The sequence below is a fragment of the Gekko japonicus genome, unplaced genomic scaffold, assembly GCF_001447785.1.
Source record: "Gekko japonicus isolate JY-2015 unplaced genomic scaffold, Gekko_japonicus_V1.1 scaffold2140, whole genome shotgun sequence".
Taxonomy (NCBI): domain Eukaryota; kingdom Metazoa; phylum Chordata; class Lepidosauria; order Squamata; family Gekkonidae; genus Gekko; species Gekko japonicus.
This window is the reverse complement of record NW_015176041.1, coordinates 154,159-173,271: the sequence shown is the minus strand read 5'-3', so window position 1 is coordinate 173,271 and position 19,113 is coordinate 154,159. Positions and strand designations below refer to the sequence as shown.

Below are 19,113 nucleotides of genomic sequence, written 5' to 3'. Positions count from 1 at the left end.
GGTTTGAAGCCGTTTTTGATCCGTCGTGGAGTAAACCGGTATAGGGCTGCCATTTCGCACATGGCTTTCCCCTACCTGCAGACAGCTGGATTAGAAGCGGTTTGCCATTTCAGACTGCACTGCTTTTCCCCGCTTTTTCCTGCCGTTTTTCACCCGCACAGGCGATCTCCGGCTTTTTTTTTTTTAACGTTTGCTTTAGAGCGCTACAGCGCTATAACACAACACTCCAGGCATTCCAATGGAGTTGCTATAACGCTGTTTTGTTGTTGTGTTATAGCGCTATAGCGCTCTAAAGCGAACGTTAAAAAAAAAAAGAGCCAGAGATCATCCACATGGGCGAAAAACGGCGGGAAAAAGCGTTTCGGATCCGGGAGAAGAAACTGAAGACTACTTGGAAGAGGTTTACAGGTAAAATGGTTCAGCCCCGTTTCCTGAACGGGACAGAAGCGTTTGTGTGTGAAAGTACAAATATATTCCGGCAGGGAACCGGTTCTAAAACAGTTCTGTCTGAAATGTCAGACCAGAAACCGTTTGGGAACCGTTCCTGAACCAGAATGTATCGCCTGTCTGAAATTCCTCAATGTGTAAGCGTTTGTGGTACCGCAGTGGAAGATCTATTCCACTATACTATGGTTTGTCCTTTATATTCAGACCTAAGATGCAGACTTCTGTCTGGAATTTTAAGCCAACTTTGAAACTTACCCGACAATGAAAAGTTGGTTTTCCTCTTGTCGGATATGTATCCCTTGGTTACTCGCAAGGTAGCGCTTTTTGCGCTTGCAGCCAGAAAAGTTAGATCCGAGGTTGTTTCCTAGAGCTACAAAACTAGTTTTTGTTGTTCAGTCGCACAGTCGAGTCCGACTCTTCGCGACCCCATGGACCAGATCACGCCAGGCCTTCCGGTCTTCCGCCGTCCTCTGAAGTTTGCTCGACTTCATGTTCGTTGCATCTATGACACTATGACAAAACTAGTAGCATAGGTTTTATGGTTTTAAAACTTATTACAGTGGTTTTCCTTGTTGCTGGCTCATATTTCCACTATAATCCTTCCAATGCTAGTTCACAGCAATTCAACAGGTGAAGCTTCCCCCCCTCCCCCCAAAAATAGTTGCCTCTGCATTCCAAGGACACGATCCACCTGCTGAATCTCTGCTTGTTGCACCACTTGGAAAGGTGGAGGAGTCCCGCTGGGGGAACAGCCGTGCTTGCTGTATCGTTGCCGAAAAGGAAGGAAGGAAGGGGGGAAATAATGGCGAAGAAAATCCAGGGTGTACCTACTAGTGACTTGGTGAACCTTCTTGGCCGAAGTGCCGTCCCCCTGGGCGTCCTTGGGGCCTCCAATTCTGCCGCCGAGAAAGACCCCGTTAGTGCACAATCACCGTTCCGCATGAACTTCAAGAACAGATCTCATCAAACAGCAAGCTTATTATTCATACTACGGAAACAATTAACTTTTTTTTTAAGTTCCGGAATTACCTGAATATCATATTAGAGGTGATGAAGATATTGATTACAAGGTTTTTACAACGATTTAATTTTAGTACAGAAGTCTGTTCAGTGGTTAAAGATATAATTTCCTCTATCGTTAATAGATTATCGTTAACTTTAGGAAGGGCTTTTTTTGTATAAAAAGCCCAGCAGGAACTCATTAGCATAATAGGCCACACCCAACAGCAGGAATCCATTAGCCTATTAGGCCACACCCCTGACAGCACAGCTCATTAGCATACTAGGCCACACCCCACATGTTACCAGAAGTGTGGTCATCCAACCACACCCACCTTTTGCTTCTTATTCTGTTTACCTTGTTTGTGGTCAAAACCCAGGGCCTTTTTTTGTAGCAGGAACTCCTTTGCATGTTAGGCCACACACCCCTAATGTAGCCAGTCTTAATGAGGTCCTGCTCTTGGGTGGGGCCTATTATGCTAATGAGTTCCTGCTGGGTGTGGCCAACTCAGGAGCCAGCCGGAACTCCGTTCCTGTGCGTTCCTGCCCAAAAATAGCCCTGAGTCCTTAGGAAAGTTTTTGTCTATTCTTTAAAGAGAGAATTATCGTTAACCTTAGGAAAGTTTTTGTTTATTCTTTAAAGAGAGAACGTATCCCAAAATTTGTAATTCTGTGATATTCAAGTTTTATTGTTTACTCTTATATTTGAAATATGTATTTGGTAACACATCTGATTTTACTTGTTGTACGTAACAATTCATAATACTTTACAAATTTGATGACTCTATATTTCTCCCCTTTTTTCTTTCTGTATCCCACCCTTTTAAGACAAAACAATAAAAATTCATTTGCTAGAACAGAACTTGTCCCGTTCCCCCCCTCCAGCCTTGGGTCCTGACTCGTGTCATTATTACAAATAGTGTCGTTCTTTATTAAGTGGATTTTCCTTCACCCTGTTTTTCTGTTAAAATAACATCCAAGGCCGTTTGCGGATTAAGAACAGGAACAAAACAACAATCCATATGAATATTATAAATTAGAACTGGCAAGGGGAAAAACTCCCACAATAACAATTTAAAAGAAACAGTATGTCATTTCAATGTTAAAACCACAACTGAACAAGCTAGCCTTCACCTAATTTATCACAATGATAGAGCTTAGGGCAGTATGCATGATACACCGTTCTCTCCTTACAACAACCCTGTGAAGTAGGTACGGCTGCGTTAGAGAAAGAACAACTGGCCCAAATTTGCCCTATAGTCGCTCTCAAGGGGTGCGTGTCTCCTATCTACAAAGCTTGAAACTTAAACTCCTATGTGTGGTGCATTTCTGGATTGCTCACAATAAATTCTGCACATGTCTATATACATTTATTTATCGTTTGTTTGTATTTATACCCCGCCTTGCCTGACAAGCAGGCTCAAGGCGGCTAACAGATTAAATAACATAACAAGAAGTTAAAACAATTAATAAATACGATATCAGTTAAAACAAGTGAGCAACAACAATTACAGTACCAACTATGGCGGTAATCCAACCAATCCCTATCTAGGGGTAGGAACCAGCGGGGACTCTAGCCAGGAGATGGTCTAAGTTCGGCCAGAAGATGTTCCAGGGCACACCACTCAGTGGCGACCCCTAATCGAACGCCTGGCGGAAGAGCTCTGTTTTACAGGCCCTGCGGAACTGTGAGAGGTCCCACAGGGCCCTGATGTTCTCGGGGGGCTCGTTCCACCAGTGTGGGGCCGCCACCGAGAAAGCCCTGGTTCTAGTAGTATTCAGCCTGGCTTCTTTCGGATCTGGGAGGGTCAATCGGCGTTGCAACCCTGACCTCAGTGCTTTCTGGGGCTCATATGGGGAGAGGCGGTCCCTCAAGGAGGCATATATGACTACTTTGCACATTCTTGGCATGAAAAATGATCCAACCCACCTCTGGACTCTGGAGGGAGGGGCAAAGACTCCATGCTTCGGGGGGCAGGTGAAATAGCGGACGCCAAAGACAGAGCCGTCGTGCTTCCCCGTGGGTTTGTCGAGTTCGATACCAAACCAGTAGCCTGGGAAGACAGGAAAGGCGAAAAGAAGGGAAAGGGCTCAGAAATGTCAGAATGTCTGCGGTCCAGTCTCTGTGAGGGAAGAGAGAGTTGTCAGTCTGGGCTTTCTTTCTGGGGGAACGCGCCGGAACCGAGTTCGGTAACCTCTTCAACAAAATTCTTTTTTAAATGTTTCAAAGTTCATGGGTTTTCAGTATACAGATTGAAATCTTCATTTGCCTCTTCAGAGTTCTGGCACCTCTTTTTTTAATTAAAAAAGAAAAGTCGAATTGTCAGCCAAAGATGGGAGTCCCTGTTTCCTGGGGCAGGCCGAAGACTGGGAAGAGGTCCCAGAACATAGAAAAAGTTAGGCAGCAACTCCAACTTGGGAAATTCCTGGAGATTTGGGTTCCGTGTCAGAACAGAGTGGAGCTTGGGGTTGGGTGAAGCTCAGTAGGGATATGGCGAGAAGAGGAGACTGGATTTATACCCCCGCCCTTCACTACCGGAAGGAGTCTCAGACCGGCTCACAATCTCCTTTCCCTTCCCCTCCCCACCAATGTTCCCTCTAAGTGGTAGAATCTTGTGAGCAGAATTTCTACTTTGTGAGCTACTGGCATTAAAGTTGTGAGCAAGGGATTTGGCTGCTGCATAAATTAGTTCGCTCTGGAGCCATCTTTCCTGAGCTAAGACAAAAATGTGTGAGCAGGAGGCTAAAAAACTGTGCGCTAGCTCACACTAACTCACTGCTCCCTACAACAGTGTAGGGAACACTGCTCCCTACAACAGACACCCTGTGAGGTCGGTGGGGCTGAGAGAGCTCTCTCGAGGACTGCTGGCGAGAGAACAGCTCCGAGGGAACTTGTGACTGACCCAAGGTCCCACCAGCAGCTGCATGTGAGGGGGTGGGGAATCAAACCCGGTTCTCCCAGATTAGAGTCTGCGCTCCTCACCACTACACCAGACTGGCTGTCACTCTGGGACTTCCATTTTTCCTAGACTCTATGGTATCCCTCCCAAGCCAGCCTCCAAAGCTGTCATTTACTCCGGAGGAATTGAGCTCTGTAGTCTGGAGATTAGCTGTTATTTCAGGAAAGCTCCGGACCACACCTGACCAGGGGGGAAACGAAGAAGGTTTTATAGCAATAAGAGCCAAGAAGATGTGGCAGGCCAAGAACCGAATTCTCATTTTCAGTTGAGCCATGTTGCCTGTTCCGTTACTAACTCATAGTGCTTGCAAAGCAATTTCGATTATGTAGACAGCATTAAATCCCTTTGCTTTTAATGGGGAATTACTCCTAGATTAGTATGCTTAAAATGGTGGCTTTTGCTCTGCAGGATCCTTAGAAATCTCAGTCATTGTTTTTACCTCACACCAGCCCTATGAGGTAGGCCACTACTACTCCTGATGTAAACGAGTGGAGAGAAGAATAACTTGCCACAAAACATAAATTTAATGCCTTTAACATTTTAAATAGATGGCATCTTACACCCGCACGGATTTCTCAATACGATAATAGCATGAAAAAAAAACGTGTTGGAAGAGCTGTGGCTATACGGAGATTATTTACATTGGTTGCCCTGTGGTTAAGAAATTCTGGAATCAGGTACTTCCACAAACAGAAGAAAGCTCAGGTATGACAATCCCTCGACAACCTGAAGTAATCCTTCTGGAAACAGGCCCACTGAGTCACTTAGATAAATCTAAACAAACCATGATAGCAACTCTATTGTCGATTGCTAAAATAGCAAGGAAATGGAGAAAAGCACCAGGCCCCTCTTTAATAAACTGGTACAATGGTACATGGACTCAATTTGTTTTGGGGAAATTAGACCAACGCAGAGTTCCCTCTAAGCTGAGTTAGTGTGAGCTAGCTCACAGTTTCTTAGCCTCCGGCTCACACATTTTTGTCTTGGCTCAGGAAGGAGGGCTCCAGAGCAAACTAATTTATGCAGCAGCCAAATCGCTCGCCCACAACTTTAAGGCCAGTAGCTCACAAAGTAGAATTGTTGCTCACAAGACTCCACAGCTTAGAGGGAACGTTTATCCTCGAGACCGCAGAACTTTAGATGCTTATTATAAAAACTTTCAAGCGAGCTGGTTCCCGATCATACAGTTTCTTCTAGAAAAGGAAATTATGCCATCCAATCTTCTGGTGTAGTGGTGAAGTGCGCGGACTCTAATCTGGGAGAACCGGGTTTGATTCCCCGCTCCTCCACTTGCACCTGGCTGGATGACCTTGGGCAAGCCATAGTTCTGACAAGAGCTGTCCTTGAAAAAGAGCAGTTTCTGTCAGAGCTCCCTCAGCCCCACCTGTCTCACAGGGTGTCTGTTGTGGGGAGTGGAAGGGGAAGGAGTTTGTTAGCCGCTCTGAGACGCCTTCGGGTAGTGAAGGGCGGGGTATAAATCCAATCTCCTCCTCCTCCTCCTCTTCTTCTTCTTCTTGTTTTGTGAGCTACTTTATTTTTAAAGAAGGCTTTTAGAAAATATAAGAGTAGTTGTGTAGTTTCTTAGGTAAATTTTGTTGTCACTATTGTACTGCAATGGGATTTGTATGATCACACTGGTCTTATTTATCGTATTGCTTTTGTTTGATATTTTAATTCAAAAAAATTAAAAACCCCATAAAAGTAAGTCCGTGGCAGGGTCAGGACTTGAACTTGGGACTTCCGGATCCAGCCCTCTAAACCACTGGTCCCGAGGTCTCCTTCTCAAAAGCAGCCGTCAAAATCCATTCTGTCAGCTCCTTCTCACTTCGTAGTTGGTAACAACACCTCCCAGGTACTTGGATACCCATTTCCATCCCGCTTTCTTACCTGGTGCAAAGTCCGTCTTCCCGTAGAAGCGGATGATACCCTGTTTCTGACCCGCCACCATGACCTGGTCCCCAATTTCGATCTTCAACCCTTCGCGGTCCAGGCTGCCAACGGACAAGGACTTCTTCCTGAGAGCTGAGGGAAGGGATGGGGGACAGAACTGAGATCTACGGCAAATAACCGCTGCTCCAGGAGAGCCGATTTCGGTCAGACATTAGGAGAAATATCTGAACGGCAAGTGCCGCTTGACCTGGAAGGCAGTTCGGCTGTCCCTGTAGAGCCACCTGTGAGGGATGTCTTATCTATCCAGCACATTTATATCCTAAGGAACTCACATGACTCTCGCTTCCCCATTTTATCCTCACGAGAATCCAGTGAGGTTTACTAGTAAAGGTAAAGGTTCCCTTGCTCGAAAGCCAGTCGAGTCCGACTCTAGGGTTGCGGTGCTCATCTCCGTTTCCAAGCCGAAGAGCCAGCACTGTCCGCAGACGTTTCCGTGGTCATGTGGCCGGCATGACTAAACACCGAGGCGCACGGAACGCTGTTCCCTTCCCACCGAAGTGGTACCTATTTATCGACTTGCAATTTCTTGCTTTCGAACTGCTAGGTTGGCAGGAGCTGGAACTAGAGGCGGGAGCTCACTCCGTCATGGGGCACACTCGGGTCTCGACCTGCTGACCCGCCGACCTTCCACAGCCTGCAGTTCAGCGTCTTAACCACTTGAGCCACCACAGCTCCACTAGGTTTACTAGGCTGAGAGAAAATGACAGGCCCGAGGTCGCCCAGCAACCTTTATGGCTGGGTGGGGATTTGAACTGAGGTCTTTCAGCTCCTGGTCCAACACTGTAACCCCTACACTGTACCAGGCCCTGAGCTCTGGACTTTGACAGGCTGGAAAACTGGGCTAAAACAAATAAAACGAATTACAGTGGGGATAAATGTAAAGTTCTGCATTTAGGTGGGGAAAACCAAAAGCACCGCCATTTAAGGAGGATATAGACAAGCTAGAACGTGTCCAGAGGAGGGCAACGAAGATGGCGAGGGGTCTGGAGACCAAGTCCTGTGAGGAAAGGTTGAAGGAGCTGGGTATGTTTCGCCTCGAGGGGAGATGACTGGGAGGTGATAGGAATCAGGGGTCATTTCCTGCGGGAGCGCACAGGAGCGGAGCTCCGGCAGTAAGGAGCCCAGGGGGCGGGCACATGCAACAAGCCCTGCCCCCTGCTCCCAGCAGCCCTCAGTTGGGCCACAAGGAGCAAGAAGCAACCAGGTAAGTTGCAGAGCCCCCCCCCACCCGGCCTGCCTTCAGGTACAAGCTCTCCCTCCTCTGTGAGGGCAGATCTGCGCATCCCCCCCCCCATAGCTAGCAATCCAAAACAGTCTAGTGGCACCTTTAAGACCAAGTTTTATTCAGGTACAAGCTCTCCCTCCTCTGTGAGGGCAGATCTGCAGATTCCCCCCCCCCCCAATAGCTAGGAATCCAAAACAGTCCAGTGGAGCCTGAGTGGTGGGTGTTGCCTTCTGACACACTCCCGGTGATGTCAGGGGGTGTGGCATATGCAAATAAGGTATGCTAATGAGTTATGCTAATGAGCTCCTGCACCTCTTTTTCTACGAAATGACCCCTGGATACGAAATGACCCCTGGATAGGATAACCATCTTCAAGTACTTGAAGGGCTGTCATATAGAGGATGGTGTGGAGTTGTTTTCTGTTGCCCCAGAAGGTCGGACCAGAACCAACGGGTTGAAATGAAATCCGAAGAGTTTTCGGCTAAACGTTAGGAAGAAGATCCTGACAGCCAGATCAGTGGAACAGGCTTCCTCGGGAGGTGGCGGGCTCTCCTCCTTTGGAGGTTTTCAGAAAGAGGCTAGATGGCCATCTGTCAGCAATGCTGATTCTGTGAACTTAGGCAGATCGTGAGAGGGAGGGCAGGAAGGGTTGCCTCAGTGCTTAGTTCTTGTGGCCCTTTCTTACACGCCCAGGGAAATGCTGATCGCCACTTTGGGGTCAGGAAGCAATTGTTCTCCAGGCCAGTTTGGTCGGAGATGCTGGAGGTTTTTTGCCACCTTCTGGACATGAAACATGGCTCACTGGGTGTGTTTGGGGGGCAGAGGTATTTGTGAATTTCCCGCCTTGTGCAGGGGGTTGGGCTAGATGACCCCGTGGATCCCTTCCAACTCTATGATTCTATTTTTTTCCCCCACTTTGAGAAGGAAGGTGGATTATCTCGCTTACGGGGCACCTTCCAGTTCTGTAATTCTGCGATTCTTTGTTTGAGCTGAGATGGACTTATTAGGTATACATATAATTATTCAGTGGGTATCTTCCCACCCTCCTTCCTTAACCCCGCGATGAGCTGGGAATCCTGGCTCCCATGTCTGTGTCCAAAAGCCCCCCCCCCCTTTACCTTTCTTGTCTTTGTCCTTTTCTTTGCGGCCCTTTGCAGTCATGCGGGAGAAGTCCACCCGGGGGGTACGGGGGGTCGAGGTCACTGAAGACGGCGTCTGGTCAGTGCCTTTGGTGATCTTGGACACTGAAGCAAAGACGCCTGCAGAAGCAAGTGAGGAAAGAACGGCAAAGCCTGATAAGAACCATGCAAGCTTTGGTAGATTTCTGCAGATTTAATGCCTCACGTTGGCTTCTGTGGAAAGAAGGCAGGATTTAAGAACACAAGAGCATAAGAACAGCCCAGCTGGATCAGACCAGTGAGGGTCCATCTAGTCCAGCCTCCCGTCTCACACAGGGGCCAGCCAGTTCCTCTGGAGGGCCAACAAACAGGGCAGAGAGGCCGAGGCCTTCCCCTGAGAAGAACCTCAGAAGAGCCCTGCTGGATCAGACCAGGGAGGGTCCGTCTAGTCCAGCCTCCCGTCTCACACAGGGGCCAACCAGTTCCTCTGGAGGGCCAACAACAGGGCACAAGAGGCCGAGGACTTCCCCTGAGAAGAGCATCAGAAGAGTCCTGCTGGATCAGACCAGTGAGGGTCCATCTAGTCCATCCTCCCGTCTCACACAGGGGCCAGCCAGTTCCTCTGGAGGGCCCACAACAGGGCGGAGAGGCCGAGGCCTTCCCCTGAGGTTGCCTCCTGGCCGTGGGATTCAGAGGTTGACTGCCTCTGAACATGGAGGTTCCCTTTAGTTCCTATTGGCTATCAGCCACTGGTTCTCCTCTATGAATCTATCTAATCCCCTTTAAAGCTGTTTATTCCTGTGGCCATCAGTACATCCTCCGGCGGAGAATTCCACCTTTTAATCCCTCTCTGCGTAAAGTGGTGTTTCCTTCTGTCCGTCCTGAACCTACTGCCCATCAGCTTCATTGGATTGCCCTCGAGTTCTAGCATTTGGGGAGAGGGAGAAAAAGTTCTCTTTGTCAACTCTCTCCACCCCATATATAATTTTATAAACCTTTATCGTGTGTGTCCCCCCCATCCCTTTTCTCAACTGAAAAGTCTTAGACTCTTCAGCCGTTTCTCCTAGGGAAGGGGCTCCACCCCCCTCATCATCTTGTTCGCTCTCATCTGTGCTTTTCCCAGCTCTGCCATGTCCTTTTGGAGATACGGTGTCCAGAACGGCACACAGTATTCCAAACGAGGCCATACCACAGATCTATAAGGGGTAATACAATATAGGCCGTTTTACTAACCGTCCCATTATTCCTAATAATCCCCAATATAAAGTTTGCCTTTCGCATGTGTGTCATGATCTGTGCAGGACTGGGAGCAAGGCCTAGTGCGGCCTGGTCCCAGGCGAGACCTGCATGGCAGTAGAAAGCGGACAGCCTACAGTCCCCATAATGCATAGCTAGGGTTGTAGCCAATCGGTTTCCGGAGATTCTGTGAGGAGATTCTGACTTAAGCTGCTAACTGTGGAAATTGTGGTCTCGTTATCTTATGGACTCTGTCTCAGTTCAAATAGGTTCCAATGCTCACTCGTCATTACACTCCACATTCACTGCAAAATGGTACCCAGTTATAGACTTTTGGTCCCAACAATTTATCCCATCTGAATGGTCTCAACTTCATAAATGGTTATGAAAATTATAAATTACATATTCTAAATTATCGTTTAGGTAGATTAATTCATTGTCGTGTGACACTCAACCTTGCATTTTGTTAAAAAAATGCACAAGTTTTTGTAAAAGTTATAGCTTTTGAACATGGTTCTAAGTATTGTATTGGCTCTGCTACTATGCTTTTATAGTAGTATCTAGTATGAAGGTTAAAGGTTTTCTATTCTGTATTTCTGTAAAAATTGTGGATTATTTGCTATAAAACTCCAATAAAGTGTTTATTTTAAAAAAAACTGTGGAAAATGGTGTCCTTTCCTCTCACAGAGCTAAACTGAAGGGGACGGTGTTCTTTCATCTCTCATCTGCGGTCTGGTCTCACAGAGCGGACAGGCTGGTCTGGTGAGAGAAAAAGATCCCTCACTTGGCTGAGAGTGAGTACAGGTAGCATAGCCTGGCAGGCTGTGGGCCTGGAAGTAGTAACCAGCTAAGCGAACTAGGTAGTCGTGTTAGATTTGGTTATTTTTGCCTTTAAACACTGTTTTATATTTTAAAGCACCTTGTCTTATTTTCCTTGTCCCAGTACTGTGTTAATAAACCATTTGTTTAAGTGTTCTCTGCCTGGTCATCATGCCCAGAGGTCATTTCCTGCGGGAGCGCACAGGAGTGGAGCTCCGGCAGTAAAGGACCCAGGGGGTGGGCACATGCAACAAGCCCCACCCCCTGCTCCGAACAGCCCTCAGTCAGAGCAAGAAGCAGCCAGGTAAGTTGCAGAACGCCCCCCCCCCGGCCCCCTGTTCTAAAACAGTCCAGTGGCACCTTTAAGACCAAGTTTTATTCAGGTACAAGCTCCCCCTCCTCTGTGAGGACAGATCTGCATGTCCCCACCACCACCAATAGCTAGCCATCCAAAACAGTCCTATGGAGCCTGAGCGGTGAATGTTGCCTTCTGACACACTTCTGATGATGTCAGGGGGTGTGGCATATGCAAATGAGTTGTGCTAATGAGCTCCTGCACCTCTTTTTCTACGAAATGACCCCCGATCACGCCTACGTTCTTGGCTTAAAAGAGGGCATTTTGGATGGGCTTGGGAGGGTACCCTGGGCCTTCCCAAGGGACCCGAAGTCCAGGGTGGTGGTAGCGGAAGGTGGCGACCCTAGGGGTCATGACAATGTGTGAAATCAGTGCTAAAAGCCTCCGCGATGTACTGAGTTCTCCTACCATGCTTCGGAGGGCAGATAAAGTAACGGATTCCTCCCACGCTGCCGTCATTCTTGCCGTCCGGCTCGTCCAGCTCCACGCCGATCCACTGGCCGCTGGCAAACTCTGTCGTGCCGCAGAAACGCAAAGTGCCCACCTGCGGAACCGGAGGAGGGTTTAGAGCGTGGTTCCCCAACGCGGTGCCCAAGAGCAGGCCGTTGTAAGTCTGGGCTTGATCTGGGGCTCCCCCTCATTCAGACGAAAGCATTTCCCACTGGAGGATGAGGAGACCCGGTAAACACCTGAGCTTTCCTGAGTCATTGCGTGCAGTTCCGTTCTCCCTTCGGGGTCTCCTCCTTCCCAGAAGGCGTGAGAAAGGAGGCACGTATTTATTGGATTCATTTTTATCCTGCCTTTCCCCACAAAGGGGACCCAAAGCGGCTTACGTCCTCCTCCTCCTCCTGTTTTATCCTCACAACCAGGGCCGGCTCACTCACTAGGCGAACTAGGCATTCGCCTAGAGCGGGCTGGCCCTTAGGGGTGCCAAACTGCACCCGCCCCCCCTGCCAAAAGCCCTGCATGCATCTAGTCCCTGACTAGGGAACTGCCGCCGCAAGGGGACAGGGCACACGCTGCTGGGGGGGTCCCAGGCCCCCCGGGGGAAGGAGAGATGGGGGGAAGTGGGTGGGAGGGAAAGAAAAAGCAGAAGGGCTGTCCTCCGAAGAGCCTTGTAGCCCCCTCTCCCCCCCACGCACCCAGCTTAGCACCCGGCTTGAGTGCTGGAGAAGCACGCGGCGGTGGGGGGGAGACACAAGGCAGCCTCACCTGGGGGGGCGCTAGTTTCACCTAGGGTGCCGAAAAACCTTGGGCCGGCCCTGCTCACAACAACCTTGTGAGGAAGGTTAGACTGAGAGGGGGTGACCGGCCCCTAAGTTCACCCAGTGAGCTTCCGTGGCACACATGGGGATTCGAACCCAGATCTTCCAGGTACTAGCCCGACACGCTTAACCACCACAGCACACCGGCTCTCCAATAGGCCACTGGCCTCTGCCTCCTGAGGAAGCCATTGCGGGGTGGCCTTCACCACTAGGGTTGCCAATCCCCAGTTGGGGGCCGGGGATCCCCTGGTTTGGACGCCCTCCCCGCTTCAAGGTCATCAGAAAGTGGGGGAGGAGATGTCCGCCAGGCGCTCCATTATACCCTATGGAGAACGATCCCCGTAGGGTATAATGGAGAATCAATCTGTGGGTATTGGGGGGGGAGCTGTTTTAGGTAGAGGCACCAAATTCTCAGCATAGTGTCCGGCGCCTCACCTCAAAACCCCTGCCAAGTTTCAAAAAGATTGGACCAGGGGGTCCAGTTCTAAGAGCCCCCAAAGGACGTGCCCCCGTCCTCTGTTATTTCCAATGGAGGGAAGGCCTTATTTCCAATGGAGGGTCCCTTTAAATGTGACAGCCAGAACTCCATTTGGAGTTTAATCATCCTTCTTCCCTCCCCTCTCCCAGAAAGTCCCCCGCCGGCATGTCAGCCTCACGTGGCAACCCTAAATGGTACCCCTCCGTGTGGCTTGGGTGGAGAATGAGCAACCACCGTTAGAAGCACAAGTTCCTTCCATGGAATCCCAGGAACCTTCTGGATATGGGGGGGGTGGACCTGGAGGTGACCTCACAGGATGTGACCTCACAGGATGTGAAATCACAGGATGTGACCTCACAGGATGTGACATCACAAGGGCAGCCCCAAATCACACATCACCAGTCCACCAGGACCACCCTGGAGCCATCCCAGCTAGAACCGGCCTGGTCCTCACCTTCTGCCCGTCCACGATAACTCGGTCACCGAGCTTGAGGCCGAGCGAGATGAGCATGAGGTTGCCGGGGATGTTGTCGTAGTTGGGCAGCGTGACCTTGGGGAGGTTGCAGCTCAGCGGCACGGCGTCCAGCAACAACTGCTTCAGCTCCTTGGCGACCATGGCGGCCTCGGCCTTATCCAGGGTCATGTCCATCGGGTCCGGCACAACGTCCGCCGGGACCTGGCCTTTGCTGTTCTGTTGGGAAGAGGGTGGACACAGGGAAGTCACTGGACCGGGGGGGGGCAAAGAATCCCAGAGATGTTGCAGTAGATAAGAACTTAAGAACATCAGAAGAGCCCTGCTGGATCAGACCCGTGAGGGTCCATCTAGTCCAGCATCCTGTCTCACACAGGGGCCAGCCAGTTCCTCCGGAGGGCCAAGAACAGGGCAGAGAGGCTGAGGCCTTCCCATGTTAAGAATAAGAGCCCTGCGTGGATCAGACCAGTGGTCCACCTAGTCCAGAATCCTGTCTCACACAGCAGCTGACCAGTTCCTCTGGAGTGCCAACAAACAGGGCATAGAGGCTGAGGCCTTCATAAGAACATCAGAAGAGCCCTGCTGGGTCAGACCAGTGAGGGTCCACCTGGTCCAGCATCCTGTCCCACACACCAGCCAACCAGTTCCTCCGGAGGGCCAACAACAGGGCAGAGAGGCAGAGGCCTTCATAAGAATCTAAGAAGGGCCCTGCTGGATCAGACCAGTGGTCCATATAGTCCAGCATCCTGTCTCACACAGTGGCCAGCCAGTTCCTCTGGAGGGTCAACAACAGGGCACAGAGGCCGAAGCCTTCATAAGAACATCAGAAGAGCCCCGCTGGGTCAGACCAGTGGTCCATATAGTCCAGCATCCTATCTCACACAATGGCCAACCAGTTCCTCTGGAGGGCCAACAACAGGGCATGGAGGCCAAGGCCTTCATAAGAACATCAGAAGAGCCCCGCTGGGTCAGACCAGTGGTCCATATAGTCCAGCATCCTATCTCACACAATGGCCAGCCAGTCCCTCTGGAGGGCCAACAACAGGGCAGTGAGGCCGAGGCCTTCATAAGAACATCAGAAGAGCCCTGCTGGATCAGACCACGGGTCCCTCTAGTCCAGCATCCTGTCTCACACAGCGGCCGACCAGTTCCTCTGGAGTGCCAACAAACAGGGCATAGAGACCAAGGCCTTCCCCTGGTGTTGCCTCCTGGCTCTGGGATTCAGAGGATTAGTGCTTCTGAATGGGGAGGTTTCCCTCAGTCACCATGGCTAGTAGCCTTTGATAGACTGATCCTCCATGAATCTATGTGATTTCCTTTTAAAGCTGTTTATTCCTGTGGCCATCACAACATCCTCTGATATTATTCCCAACCAGTGTTCCCTCTAAGACAGTGATGGCGAGCCTTTTAGAGACCGAGTGCCCAAACTGCGACCCCAAACCCACTTATTGATCGCAAAGTGCCAACACGGCCATTTAACCTGAATACTGAGGTTGTACTTTAGAAAAAACAACTCACACCTTAACTTAAGATGATCCAAACAAAGGAAGGAAAGCGATCCCAGATGCTTTCATTTACTTAAAATTATTTGGCAGAGAATTCGACACTTTAATGATGGTCTGGGCCTGGCTGGGGCGATGGCATGCGTGCCCACAGAGAGGGCTCTGAGTGCCGCCTCTGGCACCCGTGCCATAGGTTCGCCACCACTGCTCTAAGATGAGTCAGTGTGAGCTAGCCGACAGGTTTTTTAGCCTCCGGCTCACACATTTTTGTCTCGGCTCAGGAAGGATGGGGCTCCAGAGCCAACTAATTGATGCAGTAGCCAAATCGCTCGCTCCCAACACAAAGTAGAATTTTTCCTCACAAGACTCCACAGCTCAGAGGGAGCATTGCTCTCAATCCTACCATAATGGGTGGCTCAGTGGCAAAGCACCTGCCCTGCGTGCAGCAGGTCTCGGGTTCAATTCTTGGTATCCCCACTTATGAGCAGGGCTATTTTTGGGCAGGAACGCACAGGAACGGAGTTCCGGCTGGCTCCCCAGTTGGCCACGCCCAGCAGGAACTCATTAGCATAATAGGCCACACCCAACGGCAGAAACTCATTAGGACTGGCTACATTAGGGGTGTGTGGCCTAACAGGCAAAGGAGTTCCTGCTCCAAAAAAAGCCCTGGGTTTTGACCACAAACAAGGTAAACAGAATAAGAAGGAAAAGGTGGGTGTGGCTGGATGACCACACTTCTGGTAACATGTGGGTGTGGCCTATTGTGCTAATGAGTGGTGCGGTCAGGGGTGTGGCCTAATATGCTAATGAGTTTCTGCTACTGGGTGTGGCCTATTATGCTAATGAGTTCCTGCTGGACTTTTTCTACCAAAAAAGCCCTGCTTATGAGGATAGTTGGGGCTACCTTGAAGAGTGTTTGGAAGCTGCAGCTAGTACAGAACAGTGTAGCTAGACTGCTAGACTGGTCCAGCTATTGGGACCGTATGTCCCGGATACTACGGCAAGTACACCAGTGACCGAACCCATCCCGAGCCCAATTCAAGTGGTTGGGTTTGACCTGTGGAGCCCTACATGAGTTGGGACTGGGGTATCTGAAAGACCCTCTTCTCCCTCATGCGGTCTAGATAGCTGGACTTTCAGCCCCTCCATGGTACGTGCGTCTCCCTGGACACTGGAGAGCGGCGCTACGTCGCTCTAGTAAAGGTCAAGGTTTCCCTTGCACGAAAGCCAGTCGAATCCGACTCTAGGGGGCGGTGTTCATCTCCCGTTTCCAAGCTGAAGAGCCAGCACTGTCCGAAGACTTCCTCTGTGGTCATGTGGCCGGCATGACTAGACGCCGAGGCGCACGGAGCGCTGTTACCTTCCCACCAAAGCAGTACCTACTTATCGACTTGCAATGTCTTGCTTTCGAACTGCTAGGTTGGCAGGAGCTGGAACTAGAGACGGGAGCTCACTCTGTCAAGCGGCACTCGGGTCTCGAACTGCTGAACTACCAACCTTGTGGTCAGCAGTTCAGTTTCTTAACCTCTGAGCCACCGCATGCTGCCCTCTGACCCCTCCTGTCTCTCCCTTTCTCCTCTCCCTCACTTAACAATGGCCTTCCACGTAGAGAGATGTCTCTGCAGGTCTCTCCTGTAGAGACGATGCCCTCATATTCCCAAACGTATGATGACAGACAAGCTGGCCCTTTGGGATAGGGGGAAGGACTCTTTAGATTGGGCTTCTCTCTCTGCTTTTGACTGCAACCTGAAGGTGAACTGGATCCAGAGGTCATTTCGGGGGGGAACGCGGGGGAACGCAGTTCCCCTGGGTGAGGTGCAGGGGGGCGGGGCACACAACGAAGGCCCGCCCCCTTCTTCCGGCCGCCCCCTTCTTCCAGCCTCATTCTGTTGCAGAAGGAGGAAGAAGCAGGAGGGGAAGTTGGCGTCCTCCCCCTCTGCCTGGCCGAGGCCACTTCACGTGGCCTCCGCAAGGACTCCCAGCCCCATCCAGGAGCTTCCCCGAGGTAGCTGTGTTAGTCTGTTGCTGCAAAATAGTCCAAGAGTTCAAATAGCACCTTTAAGACTAACAAATAGCACCTTTAAGACTAACCTTTAAGACTAAGACTAACTGAGTGGTGGGTGTGGCCTCATGACACACTTCCGGTGATGTCAGGGGGTGTGGCATATGCTAATGAGTTATGCTAATGAGTTCCCCTAGCTCTTTTTCTACAAAACGACCCCTGACTGGATCTACTCGGATAAATGTACATTTACCGTTTTTTGCAATAGACTTCTTGGGAGATTTAGTTACTGTACTCAGTATCTCACGTCTACGACTGGGCAAATCTCTGCTATATTAACCAAATCTCCCAACAATGGAAAGGTAAGAAGAACTTTTAAAACTTTTAAAATGATTATTAGATACCTGGGTCCCACACAATTGACTCAGTTTGGCTCCCAGCCTCCGTTAACATCCAAATAATTATTAAATGACATAAAAATAGGGCATCAACAACAGCAGTACAAATACTGTCCATCAAAACCTTTGCCTTTTGCTATACACGTTTGGGGAGACTTATTTACTGCACTGAGTATCACTCTTCTACGACTGGGCGAAACTCTGCTCTGGTAACCAAATGCCCCAATACTCCCAACCTCTCGCTCCTCCACGTCCCCTCCCGTACTCACCCTGACAGCGGGGTTGGCTCCGTGTTCCAGGAGACACTTCACGGCTCCGAGACACAGATTGGAAGCGGCAATATGGAGAGCCGTCCCGTGGTTGAAATCGCTGCACATCGAGTTGAGAACTTAAGGGGGAAAACATATACAGGCCGAGAAGGCATGAAAATCAGGCGGCAAGTATCCATTGCCTTCCCCACTCACAGAGGCTAGGCACCAGTGTTCCCTCTGAGTTGAGTGAGTGTGAGCTAGCTCAGTTTGTTAGCCTCCGGCTCACACATTTTTGTCTCCGCTCAGGAAGGAGGGCTCCAGAGCAAACTGATTTATGCAGGAGCTAAACTGCTCGCTCACAACTTTAAGGCCAGTTGCTCACAAAGCAGGATTTTTGCTCACAAGATTCCACAGCTTAGAGGGAACATTGCTGTGAGCAGTGTTCCCTCTAAGCTGAGTGAGTGTGAGCTAGCTCACAAGTTTGTTAGCCTCCGGCTCACACATTTTTGTCTCCGCTCAGGAAGGAAGGCTCCGGAGCAAACATAATTGTTGCAGTGGCCAAATCGCTCGCTCTCAGAACCTAAAAAGGTTAGTCAAGAATAGAAGAGGGCCAACTCTAAAAATCTAATTATGAAACATACAAAAATATACATGTATTTATTCAACATAAATTAAAATAACAAACAAGGGCCCATTCATACCTCATATACAAATATAAAGTAGGGGGGGGGGGGGAGAAAAAGAACTAACAAATGAATTATGGGAATGGACCAAGAGAGAGTTTGGTGTTAGCGGAGACGCGGGTACGGCGAGGTTCAGGTATGATCTGGTGTGGTAGGAAGTAGCACAGCAACTGTTTGCTGATGAGGAGCCAGTTCTAGGAACTCGTGGCGTTTTCCTAATATCGACAAACAAATATATAGGCGGAGCAGGTGGGAAGCAGGCAGGCAGCGCTGATGCGGCACACGTCCAAGAGCCCAATGCGCTAAAGACTAACAAAATTGGTGGCGGGGAGAAGCTTTCGTGAGTCACTGCTCACTTCTTCAGATACCTGAGTTATCTGAAGAAGTGGGCAGTGACTCACGAAAGTTCCCCCCCCGCCACAATTTTTGTTACGTCTTTAAGATGCTACTGGACTCGTGCTCTTTTTCTACTGCTACGGACAGATTAACACAATGGCCCACCTTGATCTGTGCTAAAGACTGCAAGCCAGTGTGGTGTAGTGCGTCTACCAGGACTTGTGAAGCTCACTGGGTAAGTAACTTGGGAAATAATAATACTAACTAACAGTGCCAGGGCTATTTTTGGGCAGGAACGCACAGGAACGGAGTTCCGGCTGGCTCCCGAGTTGGCCACGCCCAGCAGGAACTCATTAGCATAATAGGCCACACCCAACAGCAGAAACTCATTAGGATTGGCTACATTAGGGGTGTGTGGCCTAACATGCAAAGGAGTTCCTGCTACAAAAAAAGGCCCTGGGTTTTGACAACAGACAAGGTAAACAGAATAACAAGCAAAAGGTGGGTGTGGCTGGATATCCACACTTCTGGTAACATGGGGGTGTGTCCTAATGTGCTAATGAGCTGTGCTGGCAGGGGTGTGGCCTAATATGCTAATGAGGTTCTGGTGTTGGGTG

General features: G+C 49.9%; 1 protein-coding gene across 1 annotated transcript in view; it reads right to left on the bottom strand.

Annotated features, from left to right (window-relative positions):
• Positions 1-19,113, bottom strand: part of CLIP3 (CAP-Gly domain containing linker protein 3) — a 41,527-nt gene that overhangs the window by 3,202 nt on the left and 19,212 nt on the right. Inside the window, exons 5-11 of the mRNA XM_015426663.1 lie at positions 17,496-17,614; positions 13,307-13,543; positions 11,518-11,653; positions 8,700-8,840; positions 6,294-6,428; positions 3,377-3,500; positions 1,279-1,343 (exon numbers count right to left, since the gene is read on the bottom strand). Of these exons, the coding sequence (XP_015282149.1) occupies positions 1,279-1,343; positions 3,377-3,500; positions 6,294-6,428; positions 8,700-8,840; positions 11,518-11,653; positions 13,307-13,543; positions 17,496-17,614 (957 nt within the window). The remainder of the gene's footprint in view (positions 1-1,278; positions 1,344-3,376; positions 3,501-6,293; positions 6,429-8,699; positions 8,841-11,517; positions 11,654-13,306; positions 13,544-17,495; positions 17,615-19,113) is intronic.